Genomic DNA, 23,031 nt, shown 5'->3' on the forward strand with positions numbered 1-23,031 from the left:
GTGGGCTTGCCTTTGGTAATAAAATATTTGAAATTGTGTGCATTTATAACATAGACCGGAGAGTAATTTTCTTCACTGTAACTCCCATAGAGAATTCCAGAAACAAGGCTGCGGACCCATTGGGTTATTGAGTTCAGTTCATAATTATCGGGTCACTGTTGTTGCCCTGGACATCTGAATGGGTGGAAATGGTAATTTAGATTAAATCATTACATGTGAGGACCATCACCTATGTGTCAGGATCACCTGTAAAATTCTGTGACAGCCATAGAGGTGATGATAGAGTTGGGTTAATGGTAAAGAGGAAACTGTCAGTGGATTTGAAAGTGGGACAGCATGTCAGGAAGTTAAGTGCTTTCAAGGTTGAGATGGTTTCCATCTGAGTGGATGTATGCTGTTGCGTTGGACAGCTCTGAGCCTTCTGAAGCTGTCTTAGCCGTAACAGCAAATTATGGATTCGTTAGGCAAAGAAAAACAACAGCTGGAAGAATAAAATGGGTTCTTTTAATAAGATGTTAATTTGAAATTCACCATGTTTACAATTCTAGATGTTTCAAATTGAAATATAAAATTCTAAGTATCTAGGATTAAAACTCAAAAAATTATTGTTCAATTTTTAAAAAGAAATTTTATGATCTTCATAAGGGAGAGACCTTTAACCTCCCACAGTCGAGCAAATGCACTTTGAGAGACATTAGGGATCGTGGCAAAAAGCAGGGAATCCATGCGTCTCACTTAAGCCTTGAGCATAGTTCAGTAGGCAGCAAACCAGGAACTGTCCTGGCAGATAAGACAGACTGTACAAGGTCATTGTCATCGTCATGGGAAGGGCATTAATTACTAAAGTTGAGACACAGTCACTGTCTCCAAGAGCATTTGGAATCACTTCACAGGGTTCTCAAGGAGGGGAAGGGTATCTGTCAGCTCCTGGCAGGATTGCTGCCCTATATACTGTGATGAATTTCTTAACATATCTGAGTTCTGAAGGGAAGGAGTCCAAGTGCGATAGCTGTAGAGAACGCTGGGGAAGCCTCGTTCTGTGCAGCTCACACATGAAAGGAATATTCATGAAGAGCAAAACAGAGGCATTATTTGAGATTAACTGCCTAAGAAACCTAGTCCAAATCCAAGTGTCTGGAAAATGTTGACTACTTGCCATGTGCCTACAAGGTGCTTGGAACTTATATATATTCTCTCATTTAACCCTATGACATAGTTATGCTGGTACACTTTGCTCCATTCTATAAATGAAGAAGTTGAAGCTCAAGAAAGTTAAAAGAAAGGAAAAGAAAAACTCATGTAACATCAAACAACTAGTAGAGACCAGATCTGAACTGTTATTTAGCACCAAAGCCAGCCTTTTAAGCCCATTCTATCACATAAAATACATAAATGTGTTTTATCCCATCATTTCAACATAGACAGGAAAACAGAATAGGACTATTGTAAAAAATAGGCAGCAAGAATACAACTCAACTCGTAAACAAGATGCCCATGGAAGTATACCCCCCAGCATGGGGTACCATAAACTTAGGAGGTCAGAATGAAGCAAAAACAAGCAATGGTAAATTCAGTGAAAGAAAAAGCACTTTCCTAATCTCCAAGTGTGTTAGTCCATTCTCACAGCGCTATAAAGAACTACCCAATATGGGGTAATTTATACAGAAAAGAGGTTTAATTGGCTCACAGTTCTGTGTGGCTGGGGAGGCTTCAGGAAACTTACGATTATGGCAAAAAGCAAAAGGGAAGCAAAGACCTTCTTCCCGTGGCGGCAGGAAAGACAGAATATGTGAGTGCAGTAAAAACTACCATTTATAAAACCACCAAATCTTGTGAGAATTCTCTTAACTATCACCAGAACAGCATGGGGGAAACCACCCCTATAATCCAATCAGTTCTCTCCCTTGACACATGGAGATTACAAATCAAGATGAGATTTGGGTGGGGACACAGCCCCGAACCATATCACCAAGATATATCAGAGCATTTCTCAGCAGTAAGCAGTTTGAAGACGCAAGTCGTAGAGTGATGGCTCTAAGGCAAGCCAGAAAGTCAGAAAATTTGATGACCAGTTCACCTGACTTTGAAAACTGCTTGACTATTAAAACCTAAAATATTTATTTCTGAATCAGAGAACTTGGGGATGAGTATATGCATATTGGAGGTGATTTGGATCTGAAAACTTTTTTTTTTTTTGAGATGGAATTGTGCTCTTATTGCCCAGGCTGGAGTGCAATGACACAATCTCAGCTCACTGCAGCCCCTACCTCCTGGGTTCAAGTGATTCTCCTGCCTCAGCCTCCTGAATAGCTGGGATTACAGGCATGTGCTACCATGCCTGGCTAATTTTGTATTTTTAGTAGAGATGGGGTTTCACCATGTTGGTCAAGCTGGGTCTCGAACTCCTGACCTCAGGTAATCTACCCGCCTCACCTCCCAGTGGATCTGAAAACTTTTAAAAACCAAATGGGACTTGAAAAAATTCAAATTGTTGAATAACTTAAAAAATCTTTAGCTCAACAATATTAATAGTGTAAATTAAAAAGGTAAGTCACTCCAAGAAAGCCTGCATAACTCACAGGATCCTCTAATCGAGTCAAGAAGGAAGGGAGAGAGAAACTAATCTGAAATAAGCTTGTTCTGCCAAGAGAACCGCCTTTTCTGTCCATGAAGTTCTTCATCCCCGGAAGGCAGTGTTAAAGACCCTTCCCTACGTGTGCCTGTGTTGTTCTTCAGCTCTGTTTCTAACAGCACATGCAGTACAAGAGCAAATAAAACCATTTAGAGCCATCGCCAGGTGCATCATTACAGCAAAGGCTGAAAGTATCCTTGCCCCACACTTGGCAAAAATAAGGATGAGTAACGTACAAGTGACCCCAAAGCCCCAGTGTACACTTTGGCTGTTCCCACAATGTCCTGGTTGCTTGTTAATGAAAACAGGCCTTTGTCATAGCAACCCCAGTAACTGAAGACATCTGATGCTCCTGCCACACACCCTCTCCCCACCCCAGCCCAGAGAGCTGTTGCAGTGTTCTTACAGAGCTAGCACAATAAAAATACTTTCTGTTAGCAGGAGTGCTTTTCTGCTACTTGATCTCAATATTTCTCTATTCGTTTCATTCCATAGTTACGTTGATGGGAAATGAATGATCACACCTGCCCTACAATACAGGCAACATTTTAGTGCAGGCCTTAAATGCTTGGACTGTGGACCTAGAGCATCTGAGTTCAAATCCTGACTCTTCATCCCTTTCCTACCTGTGTGACTTGGAGCACTGATGTTTTTTCCTTATCTGTAAACTAGGAATAATAATGGAAGCTACCTCCTAAAATTACTGAGATTATTACATGAGATTAAGCCTGAGAGGTGCTGAGCACAGGGCTGACACATAAAGTGGGCAGTTGACATTCGCTGCCATTGATATTCTTGGGTTGCTACTTAAGAGGTTTCATTTTGACATTGAGTTTGACAAATGTGAGATCCTGGCCACTTGAAGCTGAAGGACTACCTGTGGTTAATATCCCACAGAGATCGATACAGGTCCCGCTTTTTCAAGGGGGTAGCATGTCCTTGTAAAGGAGGGGTGCATTTTGATTGGGTCATTTCTATATTTTGATTAGGAAATGGATCTAGAGATTACACATTTCTTGAGTAGTGTTATGTGAGTCCCTTTTTCAGCATACTCAAAGAAGTAGAGTTTTCTCATATTGAGATATGCCTTTGATTGGTATAACTCCAGCAGGAAAGCGCTCGTGCATGGCAGGTCCTGGGAAGAAGCCCAGAAGTGATGTACCTGGCGCACCTCCACCTGGGTGTGGTGTGATTTCTCCCACCCACTTCCGCTTATCTCAAAGATACCAGGGGCATTGGCAGAAAAAAGACGGATCACAGTCCTCCAGCGATGAGTCTAATCACTGCCTGACCTGAACGGGCCAGATATGTTTGCCTTCACTGTTTCAACTGTGAGCAACATAGTGAGGCAACACCCTTGTCTGAAGGAGTTTCTTTGGCGCAGTAATGCCCATATTCAAGGTGTTGGGCATCAATAGACACAGCACTGAGAAGGAAAGGTCTTATTCCTATTGCAGAACTATAAATTATCCTCTCCAGGAAATAGCTGCAACCAAGGCAAGGAAGTGTCCCATAATGAGGCCTCGAGTTTTCTCTGCAGAGTTCTCCAGACTATGTTAAACAGAAGCAGGAGGCCGCTGATCCTACTTGATAAGTTTCCTTCCTGCTCACATAACCACCTCTCGCTCTCCACGTTCTTCCAGTATATATTATGAGGTCCAGTTTCTTTCATCCTCCCCAAAGGCTGACCCACCAGCCTTACCACAGCGAGTCTCTGGGTAGTTAGGCTCAAATCATGTAATTAACATAAGTCAGGTGTCTGCAAGCTGAGTATTTGTTTACAAATAATAAATTCTAGTTCCTTCCCTCAACTAGGATTTGTGCCTTCTATGTATCTGAAGAAAGCACTGGGTATAGACAGTGGTTAAAAAGTGAATAAACTCTGTGAGGGCAGAGAGCATGAATAAAGTTAATGAGAGAGACAGACTTGATGCAAGAAAACTGATAAATATATCATTACACATTTTATTCATGAAGGAAAAAAGTAAGACTGATACTAGGAGAGAAAACAACAAGGGGAATCAACTCTGGAATGAATCAAGGAGAGCCTCTCTGAGGAGGTGATATTTAAGCCAAGACTGAAGGAATAGAATCGTCCAAGGAAAACTGGGAACTAGGGCATTTCAGGCAGAGGGAGCAGTGAGTGAGATTAAGAACTCCGAGGCAGCCTTGTGCACCGTGTTCTATGAGTGAAGACAGGTAAGAGACGAGGTAGGAGGGGAAGGCAGGGATGCCATCCTGAGGCCCTGGTTTTGTGATTTTATTCTGAATGGATCCTTATGTTAGTCTGTTCTCACATTGCTGGTAAAGACATACCCGAGACTGGGTAATTTATAAAGGAAAGAGATTTAATGGACTCACAGCTCCACATGGCTGGGGAGGCCTTATAATCATGGCAGAAGCCGAAGGAGGAGCAGACATGTCTTACATGGTGGCAGGCAAGAGAGCTTGTGCAGGGGAACTCTCGCGTCTAAAACCATCAGTCTTGCGACATTTATTCACTATCACAAGAACAGTATGGGAGAAACCGGTCCCATGATTCAATTGTCTCCACCTGGCCCTGCCCTTGACACTTGGGGATTATTACAATTCAAGGTGAGATTTGGGTGGGGACACAGCCAAACCATATCAATGCTGGAGACAAAAGCAGAGTAGTGACCATCCAAATGATGTTCTTTAAAGGTCTCTCTAGCCATCGCCTGCCAGGTGGATTTGAAGAAGGGAAGGGAGAGGGCAGAAAACACACAGGGAGGCCACTGCAATAATCTGGATGAATGGAGGTGGTGACTGGGCCTGGGACTGTGGCAGTAGCAAGGGAGAGAAATGGGCAGCTTTGAGGTGTGCTCAAAGCTAAACCAGAAGTTCTCATAGGGGACAAGGAGCAGGAAGGGCCAGAGAAAGGCCTCCCTGTGCCTTTTCAAAACTGATCACACAACTAGTTTGCATTTACCTTTCCTTCTAGGTTGTATTTTACCTTATCCAAAAAGGTGATAAATGTTTCCTTTTTTCACTAGCTTAGTTTTTAGTAAAGCTTAAGGGCCCAGGGCAGTCTTGATTTTGAAGCCAGGGTCCGAAATCTTACAAGTCACTCTTTATTTTACAGCCTACCAGGACATCCTCGGAAAGTATTTATTCTAGACCAGGCTCCAGTATTCCTGGCTCACCAGGTCATACTATCTATGTAAGTATCTACTTCTGGAAGTGACATTTCCGGGACAGGTAAATTAGTGGATTCTAATAGAAAACAAAAACTAATTCAAAGTGATTTCTGATTTTGTTCTGAGATCGGCTTTTCATTTTTGTAGAGCAAAAATCGTTTCCTTTTAGGTAATTACATTTGCATGTGACCATCAACAGAGTGACCGGATGACCTGTAAAACGTCTTACTATGTTGCAGGACTTAAAAAATTCTTGCACCTAAATTGCATATAGATATTTGGGGATTAATTCTGTATTTTATAATGCTGATACTGAATGTTCTTAAATTCTGCCACAAAGATATTTAAATATTTAGCGTATTAATTATGTAGTTTTTGGTTTTAGCCATCTGAGAGGATTATTGGACCATCTGTTTGAGCTTTTTCCTTCCCTGTCATAAATTCAGGAAATTATCCTTAATGTTTGCACATTTATCTATTTCATGAATTCTACACAGATTTTTTTTTCCTAAGTGTTCAGTGACTTAAAAATAAACCACGACTAATATATGGTATAAACAGCAATTTCTAAAGAGTATGACTGTGCTAGGCAAGATGTTTTGGTTTTTGTTTATTTTAAGGCCTGCACTTTTTAAACAACAGGAAATGCGCTAACAACAGTTTCCCAAAGCAATGAGACTACAAAGTAATTGTTCTTTCTGGTTAACTTTCCCAGGCAAAAGTAGACAATGAGATCCTGGATTACAAGGACTTAGCGGCCATTCCCAAGGTCAAGGCAATTTATGACATTGAACGTCCAGATCTTATTACCTATGAGCCTTTCTACACTTCGGGCTATGATGACAAACAGGAGCGACAGAGCCTCGGAGAGGTAAGACACTCCTAGTGGTTGTGAGTTGTACAACAGTTTACCTTCTCTTTTGTCGCATTTGTAGTAACTACTGTCTGGAGTTGAGGTAAATCGGGTGGTCTTTTGTCTGCCTAGTATTTGTAGGTTTCTAGACCAGGTACTTTGAGGTATTCAGAAGTCCATTATGAGAAGTGGGAGAACAGACCAGCTGCAGATAGAACAACAATGAAGAACAGCTAAGCATTAGCATGCTGGGAAGGAAGCTGTCTGGAGGTGTGGGGAGGCGGGGGCGGGGGGCTGTTGAGAAGTGGGTGGTGATTCTGTGAGCTGGGCAGAGCGAATAAAGAAGTGAGGGTCTCCTGGGGGTCTTCGTCTAGTGATAAGCTTTAAGTATATTTATGGGATCATGAGGAGAGAGAACACACCACCTAAATTTTGGTAGCTACAATTTTCAGCAACTTAAGAAAGTTAGAATGTGCAGGAGAAAAAAAGAGAGCATAGGACGACAGTCTAGCACAGGGCTGTGAGCCAGGATTCTGGAACCGAATTACCTGGTTTCAACCCAGGGATCACCACATGCTGATTGTCTGACTTGGACCTTGTGACAGCCATTCTGCCCCTAGTTTCCTGGGCCGGGTACAGTGCTCACACCTGTAATCCCAACATTTTGGGAGGCTGAGGGCAGGAGGATTGCTTCTGGCCAGGAGTTGAAGACCGCCCTAAACAGCATAATGAGACCTCATCTCTATATTTAAAAAAATAAGAAAATAAAAGAAACATGGTCCTAGTTTCCTCATCTGTACAACAGATAAGGTAATGGTAGAATCTACCTCATGGGGGGTTGGTGAGGATCAGGCAAGCTAATCTATGTAAAGCAATTAGCAGAGGCCTGACTTGGGGGAAATATTGAGCATCTGGCAATTTCTTCCATTGTTGCTACCTGTCCTCTTGGGACTTATGAATACTCAGCCCACAGACCCATCCCACTACAGGACCGGAGTCTCTCAGCCCCTTGGGGTCCTCCCCTCTCCAGTCCCATCCCAAGGTTGAAGGTTCTCTGTGGTCACTTCCTACTCAAGCCTGTTTCCCTGGCTTATCAGCTCACTCTTATTTTTTTCTCTTTTAATTTTTAAAGTAGAATCATCTGTAGACTGATTTGAGTCCACACAGAGATATGTTAACAAATAGCTGACAAATCAACTATCCAACAAAGGTTAAAACAGAAAGTAAACGATCTAGCATCTCACAATGCTTTGAGGTCTTAGAGAAGAAAAGATGTGAAAATAAGATTCTGTTTAATTTGTTTTCAATTACAGATGTATAATATTTATTATTTTGTAATTATATTTATTTGCCATTTTATATATGTTGTTTCTTTTATTTACTTTCTAATCTGGGTTTTTTTATTCCAGAGCATAGCTCTGCGTGGAAAGGGTCTGTGGGGCAGGAAGTGATATACATTTTCATGTAGTGCCACCTAGTGGTCGCTTAGCTGTAGCTGCACGTGTGGCCACTGAAGCGCAGGTGCACTGGCCAGGGTTGTTCAGTTGCCATTGAACCCCACCGAGTTTCGTAGGGGTTAAGAGGCGAGGGGAAGTTCCTGAACAGAGTGCATAGAGATTGGGCTTGGAACCTGTGGATGAGAATTGACTCGTGTTTAGGTCATACAAGCAAGGGGATGTGAGTTTTTTTAATGGTGTTAAGGATTTGGGGTGTGTGGTGTGCGTGTGTGGGTGTGTGTGTGTGTTCTTCCCAGCAGCTTTATTCAGGGCAGTAAAACATTAAGCACTCAAGAGTTTGGACTTTGAGGTGAAAATTTTTGCATTTAAAACCAGACTCTGCCAGACGTGGTGGCTCATGTCTGTAATCCCAGCACTTAAGGAGGCTGAGGTGGGCAGATGCTTGAGACAAGAAGTTCAAGACCAGCCTTAGCAAAACTCTATCTCTACTGAAAAAAAAATACAAAAATCAGCCAGGTGTGGTGGCACACGCCTGTAGTCCCAGCAACTTGGGAGGCTGAGATGGGAGGATCACTTGAGCCCAGGAGGTTGAGGCTGCAGTGAACCATGCTCATGCGTTGTACTTCAGCCTGGGTGATAGAGCAACACCCCGTCTCAAAAATAAAAAGAAAGAAAGAAAGAAAGAAAGAAAACCACAAAAACCAAAAACAAAACAGACTGATATTGACTAGCCATATGACTTTGGGTAATTATATACCTCAGTCTCCTTATCTGCAAACTCAACATAGAAAACAAGAATACCTACGTTAGAAGTTTTCTGTAAAGATTAAGTGAAGCTATTTACATTAGAACAGTACTGTGCATATAATAAGTACTTAAGAAAAACGCTGGCTACTCTCGTAATCAACACCCTTAATATCATAACGTGGAATGACGTCCCATGGTTTTCCCTATGAATAGAGGGTACCCCTTGGATCAGAAATCATATATATTAGTGACCTCTTTCCCAATACTCACATCTTGCAACTGAGAGAACTTTACAAGCTGTTCTATTATTTATTCCATTAGTTTTTTAACATACTTCTTTTATAGACTTCACATACGTACCGCCCATTTTTTTTTTTTTTTTTTGAGATGGAGTATTGCTCTGTCACCTAGGCTGGAGTGCAGTGGTGTGATCTTGTCTCACTGCAGCCTCTGCCTCCCAGGCTCAAGTGATTCTCCTGCCTCAGCTTCCCTAGTAGCTGGGACTACAGGCATGTGCCACCATACAGGGCTAATTTTTGTATTTTTAGTACAGGTGGGATTTTACCATGTTAGCCAGGCTGGTGGTAAACTCCTGACCTCAACCAATCCACCCACCTCGGTCTCCCAAAGTGCTGGGATTACAGGCATGAGCCACCACACCTGGCCTTTATACATATTGCCATTTAAGAAACACTGCAGGAGTTGGCTTAGTTCTGTGCAGCCATTGGTGCCCCCAGGGCACTATTGTCAGTGCAGATATAGACCTGCGCCCTGACCTTGAGACCAGCCTTCACTCAGCTGAGACCCCCTAGAGACAGGCTGTAGCTGCAGAGGAGACCGTGGAGTCTGTGAAAGCTTGGAATATAGGAAGTTCACCCACTTACTACGGGATGTGGGGAAAAGGGCAAATTCTATAACTAAGAAGTCCACCTGTGGCTGGCTGTGTTCTCCAAAGCTTTGTCTGCATTTCATTTCTATTTGAAAGCTTTTTGCCTCTTAATTGTAAACATTTTATTCATTTGGAAAATACTTGTTGAGCACCTACTATATCCCAGGAGCTGCTGTCATCACTGGGAATATGTAGTTGTAAACAAACAGTCCTTGCCCTCATGCAGCTGTGGCATCATAGATAGACAGGAAGGAAAGAGATATGTAATATAATTTTACTGAGTTGTAGGGCTCTGAGGAAAAATGAGGCAGAGTAAAGAGAAAGGATGCCAGGGGCTAGATTGCTCCTCTCCATGGAATGCTCGGAGGTGCTGTGTGACAGTGGGTTTGAGCAGAGACGTCCGCATAGATGGGGAGTAAGCCCTGCAGGTGTCTGGGTGAAAGGCACTGGCAGCAGAAGAGACAGCATGTGCAAAGGCCCTGAGGTGAGAGAAGGCTTGGGATGCTGATGGCCCCAAGGAAGCCTGTGTGCGTAGGAGGATGGAAGCCAGCGGTGAATGGCAGTGAGATTGGCAAGGCAGCCAAGGCAGGTTGCCTCATGCCTGGTCACCAGAGTCCGGTGTTTGTAATCGAACTATATTATGGTGATCGCTGTGGTTGTAATTTAGTCAACCACATCTTGTACAGCCATGTGTACGAGATCCTATGTTTCGGTAGATGCTGTAACTCATCCTAGTAAAATGAGCATAGTTTGAACATGTAAGGGAAATGGTTCCAATTTGTCTAGCTTAATCACCTAAAGTATCACAGTCATATCCATTCAAACCATGGTTCTTAGGCAGAGATGTGCACCAGAGTCTCCCAGGAGCTTTGTCAGAGTCTACCTGTCTGAGCCTCACAACAGATACACCTGTGCCTGATCACAAGACAGGGAGATGGGGAGGGATGCCAGCAGGTATATACTGGCTAATGTTTCCAGCTGACTCTGATAAGCAACTCTAATTAAAACTGAGTGGCTCATGCCTATAATCCCAGCACTTTGGAAGGCCAAGGCAGGCAGATTACGAGGTCAGGAGATCGAGACCATCCTGGCTAACATGGTGAGGCCCCATCTCTACTAGAAATACAGAAAATTAGCCTAGCGTGGTGGCACACACCTGTAGTCCCAGCTACTCGGGAGGCTGAGACAGGAGAATCACTTGAACCTCGGAGGCGGAGATTGCAGTGAGCCGAGATAGCACCACTGCACTCCAGCCTGGGGGACAGAACACAACTCCGTCTCACAACAAACAAACAATCAAACAAACTGGCAAAACATTAACAAACATTGTGACTTTACATTTTCTTTTATTTTTCTAGTCTCCAAGGACTTTGTCTCCTACTCCATCGGCAGAAGTAAGTACCATTTCTTTTTACCATTTTAACGGGTAGAATTTGAGACTGTTTGGCCCTTCCCTGGACTGGGACTTTTGAAAAAGTATATAACATACAAAAGAACAGAAAAACTGCTTGTGGGATTATGCTGACTGTGGGGATTATCTCCATGGAAGAGGAGGCTCAGACACAGCAGCATACTTCTCTTAAAATGGAGACCGAAGAGTAGAAATGGCCTGACACTAATCTGTCTGTCCTGTAAGTGGAAGGAAAGTGTCTACAGGGACCTAAGTCACTTGTCCCAATGTGGGGCTCTTTGCCCTCATCTATAATGAATTGTTTTGAACCTCAATGTACTAAAATGGCCAACAGCAGTCATGGCGTATTTCTGTACACAGAGCCATCTTGATGGGAGGTTACTCCGTTTAGTCTGAAATCAACCATCTGATCTTAAAACCAAGAAACTTTCTGGATGTTATAAAACCGGACTGCTTTTAGGAAATATGTATCATTCAAAGGAGTAAAAATGCCATAGTATTTTCATGATTTATGACAGTGCTATGAATTATTTCTATCCATATTAATAATTTGCACTGAAATTATGAAGAATTAATTTCTATTGACCAACTGTGCAAGGTCGAAGCACCTAATTTGGGGGCTTCTGGTTTCATTGTTCTTTAATTTATAGACCAAGCCAAAGTTTCTTTGCCATTTGCTCTCAAATTCCACAAAGCTGTGGTTACTGAGGTTTTCATTTAGTCAGTATTTATGTATTCTTTGAAACTTTTTACTTTTATTCTGCTAATAGAAATTTCATAGGACAACAGATTCTTAAAATGTAAAATATTCTTTGTACTATTTCAACTGTTCAGTTTTATATTGTGTTTGTGTGCCTGTGATTTTTTGGTACTTATTACCTAATATATCCTTTTCTATATTTGGAGACAGGTGGCATTTTAGTGGTGCTGTGATATTCCATTGAATTTTTATGTCATCATTTCCTTTTCTTTTGTTTGAGACAGAGTCTCGCTCTGTCCCCCAGGCTGGAGTACAGTGGCGCAATCTCGGCTCAGTGTAACCTCCGCTGCCAGGGTTCGAGTGATTCTCCTGTCTCAGCCTCCCAAGCATGCTTGTGCACCATCACGCCCAGCTAATTTTTGTATTTTTAGTAGAGACAAGGTTTTGCCATGTTGGCCAGGCTGCCCTTGAACTCCTGACCTCAGGTCTGCTGCCTTGACCTCCCAAAGTGGTGGGATTATAGGCATGAGCCACCATGCCTGGCCCGTATGTCATAATTTCTTAACTGTGCCCCAGTTTGTTGAACATGTAACACAGACTTTTGCCTTTATGAACAGTGGCACTATAAAAGCCTTTGAATAAATTATTCCTCCTTTTAAAGGGCATTTGAAGTTATTTTCTTGGAATGTTTCCCAAGGTAAGAAGTAAAATACTGACTTTATGGCAACCCTCAACTTGTTCTTCAGGAGAATCGACTTAAAATGCCATCAGATCAATGTTGCAGGCAGTATAGGTTGCTTGGTGTTCTGAGCAAAGGATGAGATTAGAATCAGGAGGCCGGTTCCAAAGCAGGCTCTGCCCATACCAGCTACACACCTACACAGAGAACTCTTACCTGCCTGGAACCTTGTTTCTGCATTAGTGGGGGAGGGAGGTGATACCACGTGGTCTACCTTTTCTTGTTATGCAGATCTGGTAGGTATGTGGACACAGTTTACGAAACTGAAAACTACAATATCAACGTGGTCATTGGAATTATTAATCTCTTGTCCCAGAGCTCTGTCTCTATGGAGGTTTATAGTTTTTCATCTTAAAAAAATTTTGTTGAAGAAACAGGGTCTCACTCTGTCATCCGGGCTGCAGTACCCTGGCACAATCACAGCTCACTGCAGCCTCGAACTCCTGAGTAACTGGGACTGCAGGCATGTGCCACCATACCTGGCTAATTTTTTACATTTTTTTTTTGTAAAGACAAGGTCTCGCTGTGTTGCCCAGGCTGTTCTCAAACTCCTGGCTTCAAGCCATCCCTCCACCTTGGCCTCCAAAAGTGCTGGGATTACAGGTGTGAGCCGCCACACCTGGCTCTTAAAATTTTGTAATAAGCCCAAGTACTGCAGATTTTGAACAAAATGTATTAGCCACAGAATGCTCATTTGCATATAAAATATCTGCACAATTTGCACATGAAAATAAGCGCATATGTTAATCAAATATATATAAACAAGTAGACATGATAGTCCCTTGGCAGTGTTTGTGAAACTTGGTTCCTACTGAGGAATGGTGAGAGTCTGAACGTGTTGAACTTTGTTTCCAGGGGTACCAGGACGTTCGGGATCGGATGATCCATCGGTCCACTAGCCAGGGCTCCATCAGCTCCCCTGTGTACAGCCGCCACAGTTACACTCCAACCACGTCACGCTCTCCCCAGCATTTCCACAGACCTGGTAAGGGTGACTGTTCCTGGAATTCACTCTATAGAACAAACTGTATTTCTGTGATTTTTCTTCCTCTACCATTGATAGCACCTTGAAAAATCGACTCCTAAACATTTCTGCCCCTCTCCCAGAGCAAAATGAAAACTGGTATCTAACTATATTTTGTGCTATATCTTTTCTAGAAATGTCAGTCATTCTATGGCTGTGTTCATTTTGATTTATTAAATAATAATATTTTGACAGCGAACTACTGGAAGCAAGGTTTTTTTTAAAAAATATATATATTTTTTGGAGTTAACGAAAATCTCTTCACTTTGAGACTTAAAATGGAGATCTCCCAAAGAAAATACTTTGATGTGCTTTTTAGGCATACCAACCTCTTCTAAAAAATTCAGTATTCACCATTTTTAACAGATGTTTTCTGTTTCCCTTATCTAGGTACATGGTGCTACTAAGCATGCTTGGTGAAGCACTTTCTGGAAAGAGTACCTAGGGCTCTTCTTGATCAGTTTTAAGATCCCTTCCAACCCTAAGATTTTCAATCAGACTTAGAAAACAAAATCACTTCCCACCCTAAGATTTTCCATCAGACTTGGAAAACATAAAATCATTAGGCATTACCACAGTAGAGTGTCACATTGAAACAGATTTTAGTGGACCTTCATCTGCAGAGAATTTAGTCTCTGTGGCTACTAGTGGGTGTCTCCGGTAGGAGAAGAATGGAGACCCCAGTGCAGACCCAAGATTCCCTGAGAAACAGATTCACAAGGAAGATTCTGGCCTCTAATAAAACTTAATGGTGATGATGGGCATCTACGAAGATTTCGTTCATGTTAAGCTTCTTGCTTCTGGACGAGTAGATGAGAACAAACCCATATGCTGCCTTTTTAAAATAAATTGTACAAGAAATAAAACCAAAGGAATTAACAGGATGATAAAAGGCTGCAATCTTCTAAGACTCTAGATTTAATGCTTGTAGAGAATTCAAACAATTTGATCTTTTGATAATGTGTAATTTTCTCTATGCTGATAAGTATTTATGCTATTTATTGAATTATATTAAATGAATATTTTCCAGAAAATTTATTTCCCTTATTTCATGGGCCACTGTATTCATTTTACTGGTGCCCAGGACATGGATGTCGATTTAAGTGCTTGTACACCTGGGTAATAAGAAATCCTTTATGCTGCCACTCTGCTCATGTACATGTGCTGAGGTCACTGAGACCCCAGCCATGGAGTTATCAGAGTGGAATGGAGTTATGGGGGCATCATTGTTCCAGAGACCCCTGAATAGTGAGGGGACTGGTCAGTCAACACTTCTTCCCCTAAAAGCTCTTGTCCTTATTGAGAAAGTTTTCATCTGTTCCAATCATGGTTCTGTTGCCAATAGACTTTAGAACTTTCTCCTTCTCTCCTTTCACAATATATGACATGTATGCCTAATGCCACCTTTTAGGCTTTAGAGTTATTATTTTGAGGTCTGCCCTTCTAAAGTGCAGGTGAAGGGATTCTGATAGCATACCTGTGATCCACATAGAACACCCCAAAGTGTCCACTCCTCAGGTTCTAGATGACAGATGATGATTTAACCCCACCTCGGTCTAGGTTGGATTTGAAAGGTCCATTCTTCCGGAGATAACTGAGTTTCCAGCCTCCAGTCCTCCTGCTGGAGTTCCCAGGACCAGAGATACCTCCTTGCCACCCGGGGAACACAGATAGATTTTCCTTCTATGTGGGCAAAATAAAATTAAACTTCCAGTGGGATAAGTTTGTAGGTTAAGGAAAAAAAAAAAAAAAAAAAAAAGAAACCTGATCCTTACATATAAATACAACGACCGTCATTTTTGAAAATTAGCATTTCAGAGGGTTCTGTTTTGTCAGGTGCGTTTTACACACAGCCGATGTTGAGTTTAAATGACGTGCCTGCTACTGGCTGGACAGAGACCATCCGGGTGACCATTTCTTCTCACCAAAGCCATTTATTCTCAGAGAGTGACTCTGTACCCGCCTGAGCCTCTTTGTAAACTCTCCCCCACTTTGCCTCAGCCTTAGCAGGTGCATTCTTAACCCTCTCTCCTTCCTCCCCTTTCAGCCTCCTGATTAATGTTCTTGATTTTGTTTTCCCTTGGAACGATGACGCTTTCCTGCTCCTGTGTTAATTTCTGTTCTTCTTTTCTGTTTCCCCCGTGCCCTGCCCCTGACTCCTTGCTGCACAGAGCTTTTGTCTCCTGGTGTGCAGAGGTTGTCCTACCTGCGCACCAGCAGCCTCAGCCCCACCCACAGCGACTCCCGCCCCAACCCCCCTTTCCGACACCACTTCATTCCCCATATCAAAGGTAAGGAGGCAGGTTTCTCCAGGAAGCACCCTGCATAGTGGAGATTTATTAGCACCCTGGGAAGGCTAATAAGGCGTGTATCTCCAAGAGTTAGTGCCGAGCTTTTGAGCTCTCAGCATGCCTGCGTGTGTCATGACTATACCCAACAATTGTCTTAGAATGGGCATAGCATCTCTCCTTGGGAGAAATATGTCACTTCTAAGGGCTCTAGATGAAGAAACAGGAAGTATGTTTAAGACCCTAAGATTTATTATCCACTACTTTGAAAGAAGAAAAAAAAAAAAATATATATATATATATATATATATATTATTATTTTGTTTTTGGATGTGTCAAAACAAAATATAATATATATAATTAGAATATTTTCCTGGGTTCAATACACAACATGTCTCAACAAAACACAATAGTGTATAGTAACAAACATTCAAAAGTTGTCTTACCAGTGATAAACTATAACCATATTAACATGTTTGAGCAGCATTAAAAGATCTATGGCAACAACAATGTTTCTCTTTGAGCTGAATTGTCTTTGGATTTGTCCTAACTCCCAGTGATGGAGAAGAAAGGCTTTGCCTTCTGTTTTCTGTTCCTGCCCCATGTTTCTGCCCCGTCCCTTTGTTTTCATTGTTGTCGGTGATGCTTCTGCAGCCGTCCTCAGCAGGAACTCTCCACACTGGGGAAGCCCAGAGCCCCAAAGAAGCTATGAAAGGGCCATAATTTAAAATTAAGTAGGAGCTCCCAGAACGGTGCTAACTTGATTTGAACCAAATTAACCAACAATCCTAGCTGAAGGAGGGAGGAGGAGGCAAGCACAGACGTTATCACAGGTCTTCAAATAGTCCTAAAGGACTCCAGCCATGGGCTGCTCCGCATGTCACACCTGACCCTTCCATTGAGGAGCTTGTTCTGGTTTACTGAATTTTCCTTCTCACTCTACGCAAGCTTTTCCTTTTTGTTCACTTGGTTGTTGAGCAGCTGAGTCCTAAAAGGCACATGGACTGTACTTACCAGTATGCAGTGATTTTATAAATTTGCTAGTTCTGCATTTTCTATGCTTTGAAAATAATATTGCTTATTGAAGCAATCATGCTTATCGAAGACACAGATGCCATTTGCCATTAGCAAATTTTTTGATAGGCGCAACACTTTCTAAAACTCTTAACAGATTATTTTGCTTTATTTTATTTATTTATTTGTTTGTTTGTTTTTCTGAGACAGAGTCTCGCTGTCACCCAGGCTGGAGTACAGTGGTGCAGACTTGGCTGACTGCAACCTCTCCCTCCCAGGCTTAAGTGATTCTCCTGCCTCAGCCTCCCGAGTAGCTGGGATTACAGGTGTGAGCCACCACACCCAGCTAATTTTTGTATTTTTGGTAGAGACCGGGTTTTGCTATGTTGGCCAGGCTGGTCTCGAACTCCTAGCCTCAGGTGTTCCACCCGCCTTGGCCTTCTAAAGTACTGGGATTACAGGCATGAGCTACCATGTCTGGCCAACAGATTATTTTAAATTATGAGTGCTAATTAGTATTTTGGGGGAAAAATTTTACTTATAAAATGTCAAGATGATACTTTAGAGAATGTTTATAAAATCATAAAGAAATTATGGCTTTTTAAAAAAAAAAAAAAAAAAACCCTTCAATTGCATATTTTAAAGAGACTTTAATATAGCAGTCATTAACCAAATTATTTTGGTTATTTCTGCTGAGGTGGGCAGATTGCTTGAGCCCAGGAGTTCAAGACAGCTTGGGCAACATGGTGAAACCCCGTCTCTACAAAAAAAAAAAAAAAAAAAAAAAAAAAAAAAAAAAAAAAAAAAAAAAAAAAAAAAAAAAAAAAAAAAAAAAAATAGCTGTGTGTGGTGGTACATGCCTGCAGTCCCAGATACTCAGAGACTAAAGCAGGAGAATGACTTGAACCCAGCAGGTGAAGGTTGCACTGAGCCGAGATTGAGCCACTGCACTCCAGCCTGGGTGACAGAGCAAAACCCTGTCTCAAAAAAAAAGAAAAGAAAGAAAAGAAAAAAAGATTTTGGTTATTTCTGGTATTAAAGAAAAAATACATTTTTGATTTAATAAAATATAAACTCCCTCACTTGGTTAATATATATTTCAACTTTTATAGAGACACGTTTTGTAGAAAGAAAAGTATCACAGGTCAATAACACAGCACAAAGTGTCAGTGACTGCTCAATGACGAACACTATCTCATGTCCAGGAGTAGCCACGTGGAGAGTTGAAAAGCCCATGGACATTGGAATCTTGGGTTTAAATATGATCTCCATCATTTGCTAACTGTGTGACCTTGGGTTGTTTGTTTATCCTGTTGGGTGTCACTTGCCTCCTCCATAAATCAGGAACAGTGAGACTTCTACCTCACGAGGTGAAGTGTGTTGGTGTGCAGCAGGCCCACCTTGGTCAGCATGGTGCTCTTAAATTGTTTTTTTTTTTTTTTTTTTTGGAGACAGAGTCTCATTCTGTTACCCAGGCTGGAGTGCAGCGGTGCAATCTCAGCTCACTGCAGTGTCCTCTCCCAGCTTCAAGTGATTCTCTTGCCTCAGCCTCCTGAGTAGCTGAGATCACAGGTGTATACCATTACACCAAGCTAATTTTTTGTATTTTTAGTAGAGATGGGGTTTCACCATGTTAGCCAGGCTGGTCTCAAACATCTGACCTCAAGTGATCCGCCCACATTAGCCTCCAAAAGTGCTGGGATTACAGGCGTGATCCACCATACCTGGCCTTAAATCATTTTTGATGGCACCATTCTGTTCGTTTTTCATAGTATCCTTAAGAAATGGGCTGAGTGGGCCGGGCGCGGTGGCTCACACCTGTAATCCCAGCACTTTGGGAGGCTGAGGCAGGCGGATCTTGAGGTTAAGAGATGGAGCCCATCTTGGCCAACATGGTGAAACCCCGCCTCTAGTAGAAATACAAAAATTAGGCCGGGCATGGTGGCTCATGCCTATAATCCCAGCACTTTGGGAGGCCGAGGTGGGTGGATCATGAGGCCAAGAGATCGAGACCATCCTGGTCAACATGGTGAAACCTCGTTTTTACTAAAAATACAAAAATTAGCTGGGCATGGTGGCGGCACCTGTAGTCCCAGCTACTCAGGAAGCTGAGGCAGGAGAATCACTTGAACCCGGGAAGTGGAGGTTGCAGTGAGCTGAGATTGCACCACTGCACTCCAGCCTGGCGACAGAGCGAGACTCCGTCTCAAAAAAAAAAAAACAAAACAAAAATGGGCTGAGTGAGGAGACCAAGTAAGTAGCAGGGGCCCTCGCCAAGTAACTTTCCAGGGGCTCACCACTAGGACGTGGCAGTGCCCAGACAAGACCCCAGGCCCTCTCCATCTCAGGAGCATTCCTTCACATGAGGACCACGTGTTTCAGTATAAATATGCATAAAGATCATTTTTAAAGCACATTTTTATGTTTCACTTTTGGCCAGAAAATTGCATTCTTATTGAGGCTTAGACCAAGAATAATCCTCAGTCATTTAGATCACAAAATAAAGAGCTATTTACTTTTCCATAGAAATATTAAATTGTCCTAAAAATTATATCACCCTATGTTCCTAAATGGTGCTTTATTAAAAATGTAGATATACATTCTTTTCTGTTTTCAGTCCGCATTTGAAGTTTTTGACATCATCAGATATTCTGTGTTTAAATGATAAAAAGCATTAAGCCAAAAGGAATTAGGGACCCTGAACTTAAAAACATCCAATAGTCTCTCTCCCCTTTTCTTTTTACTAGACATGTGCCTATAGTTTGTTCATATGAAATAGCCTTTATGCTTCAGATGCAAAGTGTAATGTACGTAACAGTATATACTTAGTTTTTCAATCATATGAGCATTTTGCCAACCTGAAAGATAAAGCATTGGCTGCTTTGGGCACAGCTGCCTATTGGGCAGTCCTGCTCCACAGGGAGCCGTTTAAAAAAAAAAGATACATCATGGAGATTTTGTACCTTAAAGATATTGCTTTAAAAGCCTAGTGTAATTGGCTAAATGCCGATTCTCCATACTTCTTAGTTATTTTGAAAAACATGTATCCATTTACATGGAAGATCTCTCCAGCACTTAGAAATTTCAGAATGGGGGAACTTATGGCCATTGAGAAACACATCCAAGATACCTTTGAGATAAGTCAATGTCTTCCAGGGTTTCCTGTGGCCCTTCATTGACTTTTATCTTGCAGCTTGTCTTGGAACTTGAGGGAGTTTTTTTTTTTTATGGATGTTTCCTGGCAGCTTGACCTGAGGTAGGATGTCCATCTCAGTGGCAGGCGGGGGGCCCTTTGCCACTCTGGTAGCCAGAAGCCCAGCCTTCCATTGCCCAAGTCCACTTCCTGGTCCTTGTTTCTGCAGCATGTGACCCAGGCCTGGGTCTCACTGAGCTGAGGACGCCTGCATGGCTGTAAAGCTGAGATGCATGGAAACAGACTGTTTCTCTATTTCACTGGCTTCTCCGTCCATTTTCCATAACATCCATTGTTGGTTGGGTGTATTTTTATTTCTGTTCTCCAAACTTCCTTGTAACCTCATTCTGTCGTACTATATCTTTGGGCCATTTGGACAGCCTTATGCCTAGAGATTTGGAAAAACCATTTTCACTTTGTTTTGGGCTTCGTTTGTGAAGTGTCGGCTAAGTTTCTCTTCCTTCCCCTTTGAAATACTGCTAGACATGACAGTCTGTGTCCACGAAGTATAAATTGGATTTGTGAGCAGGAGGGCTACATATATTAAGTCTCTTTGAAAGGAATCTTTTCTCTTTTGCTATAAATATGAGTTGCCATGATATAAATATATATTTGACACTTGCTGAAGGAAACTGTAACTCTTATTGATGTTTTAGACAAGAACCAGCAATCTTAAAACTCACAAAATTCTGCATGCTGCCAAGTTATCTTAAGGATCCCTCAAGATGTTCATTTATATTTGGGAATGGAAGCACTACAAGTCCAGAGAGCTCGGCAGTGCTCCAGCAGGTTCCCACAGCAGAACTGCACGCCCAGCTTTCTATTCACGTGTCTTAGAGTTAGTCACTCGGGCTTTCATATGCCAAAATGAAGAACAGAAGTGGAGACAGGCATTTGGATTTGTTAAGTACGGTGAGAATCCTGTAAGTGAACGCTCCGTCAAGGTCTAGAAAGTTGGCTTTCTAGAAGAAAAGAGGAAAAGAATTAAAAATGAAGGCCAAGAAATAGAAATAAAAACATAAATAGAAACATAGTAGCTTGTCACTGCAGTAGGTAAGAACACGAACAACTTAGGCTGGCCCAATCTGAGAACTTAAAGGAATAAAATAGCTATGAGTGTGATATATATGCTATTGTATTACAGACACACACACACACACACACACACACACACACTCACAGAGACGTATACAGTGGTTTTTTTTTTGTTTGTTTTTGTTTTGAGACAGAGTCTCACTCTGTTCCCCCAGCTGGAGTGCAGTGGAGTAATGTTGGCTCACTGCAGCCTCCGCGTCCCTAGCTCAAGCAATTCTCCTGCCTTAGCCTCCTGAGTAGCTGGGATTACAGGCGCCTGCCACCAACGCCCACCTAATTTCTGTATTTTTAGTAGAGACAGGGTTTCACAATGTTGGCCAGGCTGGTCTCGAACACCTTGCCTCAAGTGGTCCACCCACCTCAGCCTCCCAGAGTGCTGGGATTTCAGGTGAACCATCATGCCCTGCCTATTATTTTTAAACAGTATCTTATTCTGGGTCGATAGATGATGACAACGATGATGATAATATATCTTCCCAATATGATATTTCATCTAGTGTGTCGCACATTACATTGCCTAAGTAAGAAACTAGGCACAGATGACTGCTTAGGGCCCCCATCAGTTATTTCCTGCCAGGGTTGGGTTCAGAGTTATGTCATTTAAAGATAGGATGTTGGCTGAGCGCCGTGGCTCATGCCTGTAATCCCAGTATTTTGGAAGGTTGAGACAGGCAGATCACTTGAGTTCTGGAGTTCAAGACCAGCCTGGGCAACATGACGAAACCCCGTCTCTACTAAAAATACAAAAATTAGCTGGGTATGGTGGCACGCACCTGTAATCCCAGCTACTTGGGAGGCTGAGACGGGAGTTACTTGAACCTGGGACGCGGAAGGAGCTGGGATTGTGTCACTGCACTACAGCCTGGGTGACAGAGAGAGACTCTGTCTAAAAAAACAAAATTAAAAATAAATAAAGAATAGGGTGTTTAAGTTAGAAAAGGAAAAGAAGCCTCTTCTTGAGAATTTTTATTTTTCTTTTAAATGGCCAAAATTTTTCATGCCTTTGGTATTTCAAGGGCTAAGAATTTGGTACCTAGCAACATTATCTATTCCAAGACCTTATTCCCCAATGAGCAGTTGTGATACATGAAAATCACATTCTGCAGAATTGCTGAGATGGGTGTGTCACTGGGTCTCTCTTTATCTGATTTTTTAAAATGCTTTATGGGAAGTTTTAAATGATTATAGTTATCTACTTACAAAATTTGAATATATTAGTGTTTTTATTTAAAGAAAAAAAAAACAACTAGAGAGGTCAACAGTTGCTAAAGACATACAGCAAAATATAGAACCACACCCAGCTGGTGATGGCATTCAGCCAGAATCCACTTTTTGGGAATTCAGACAGCTACTCCATAGCCTCTGAAAGGCTTTTGACCGTATTCAAGAAGTGGTAGGCTCCTACAGACACTGGCCAGCAGAGGGTCTTGTTGACAGAAAAATTTCAATACCTGGACAAATGTCTAATCCTAATAACCTTAAATTTTGTGTCCTGCATATGCAGATATTTTTGTGTGTGCATGACACTGGGTAATAATTATAAAAACTGATTTAATAGAAGTTCATTTGATTGCATATTATAACCAAAACTTATGAGAACTTTCCCAGAAACATCTGATTTTCTACAAGGACAGTGGAGGTCGATGTGAAAGAACAAAAGCACGCAACCATGTAGTTCAGACGCAGTGGCAAAAATCGAGACCCATTATACTTTCTTTTGAGAAAAGGCCACAAGCCAGGCACGGTGGGTCACACCTGTAATCCCAGCACTTTGGGAGGGCGGATCACAGTGTCAGGAGATCGAGACCATCCTGGCTAACACAGAGAACCC

General features: G+C 42.1%; 1 protein-coding gene across 30 annotated transcripts in view; it reads left to right on the plus strand.

Annotated features, from left to right (window-relative positions):
- The window catches only part of ABLIM1 (actin binding LIM protein 1), a 344,682-nt gene that overhangs the window by 300,207 nt on the left and 21,444 nt on the right, over positions 1–23,031 (plus strand). For 21 of the 30 annotated variants that reach the window (XM_017543845.2, XM_017543842.2, XM_017543843.2 and 18 more), the window contains 4 exons: positions 5,736–5,813; positions 6,506–6,661; positions 11,095–11,130; positions 13,442–13,571. In XM_017543845.2, coding sequence (XP_017399334.1) covers positions 5,736–5,813; positions 6,506–6,661; positions 11,095–11,130; positions 13,442–13,571 — 400 coding nt within the window. Of the gene's footprint in view, positions 1–5,735; positions 5,814–6,505; positions 6,662–11,094; positions 11,131–13,441; positions 13,572–15,781; positions 15,902–23,031 lie in introns of all 30 variants that reach the window. The other 9 variants (XM_037743984.1, XM_037743981.1, XM_017543822.2 and 6 more) reach the window with 1 other exon arrangement.

Source organism: Cebus imitator, unplaced genomic scaffold, assembly GCF_001604975.1.
Source record: "Cebus imitator isolate Cc_AM_T3 unplaced genomic scaffold, Cebus_imitator-1.0 Scaffold161, whole genome shotgun sequence".
Lineage (NCBI taxonomy): Eukaryota > Metazoa > Chordata > Mammalia > Primates > Cebidae > Cebus > Cebus imitator.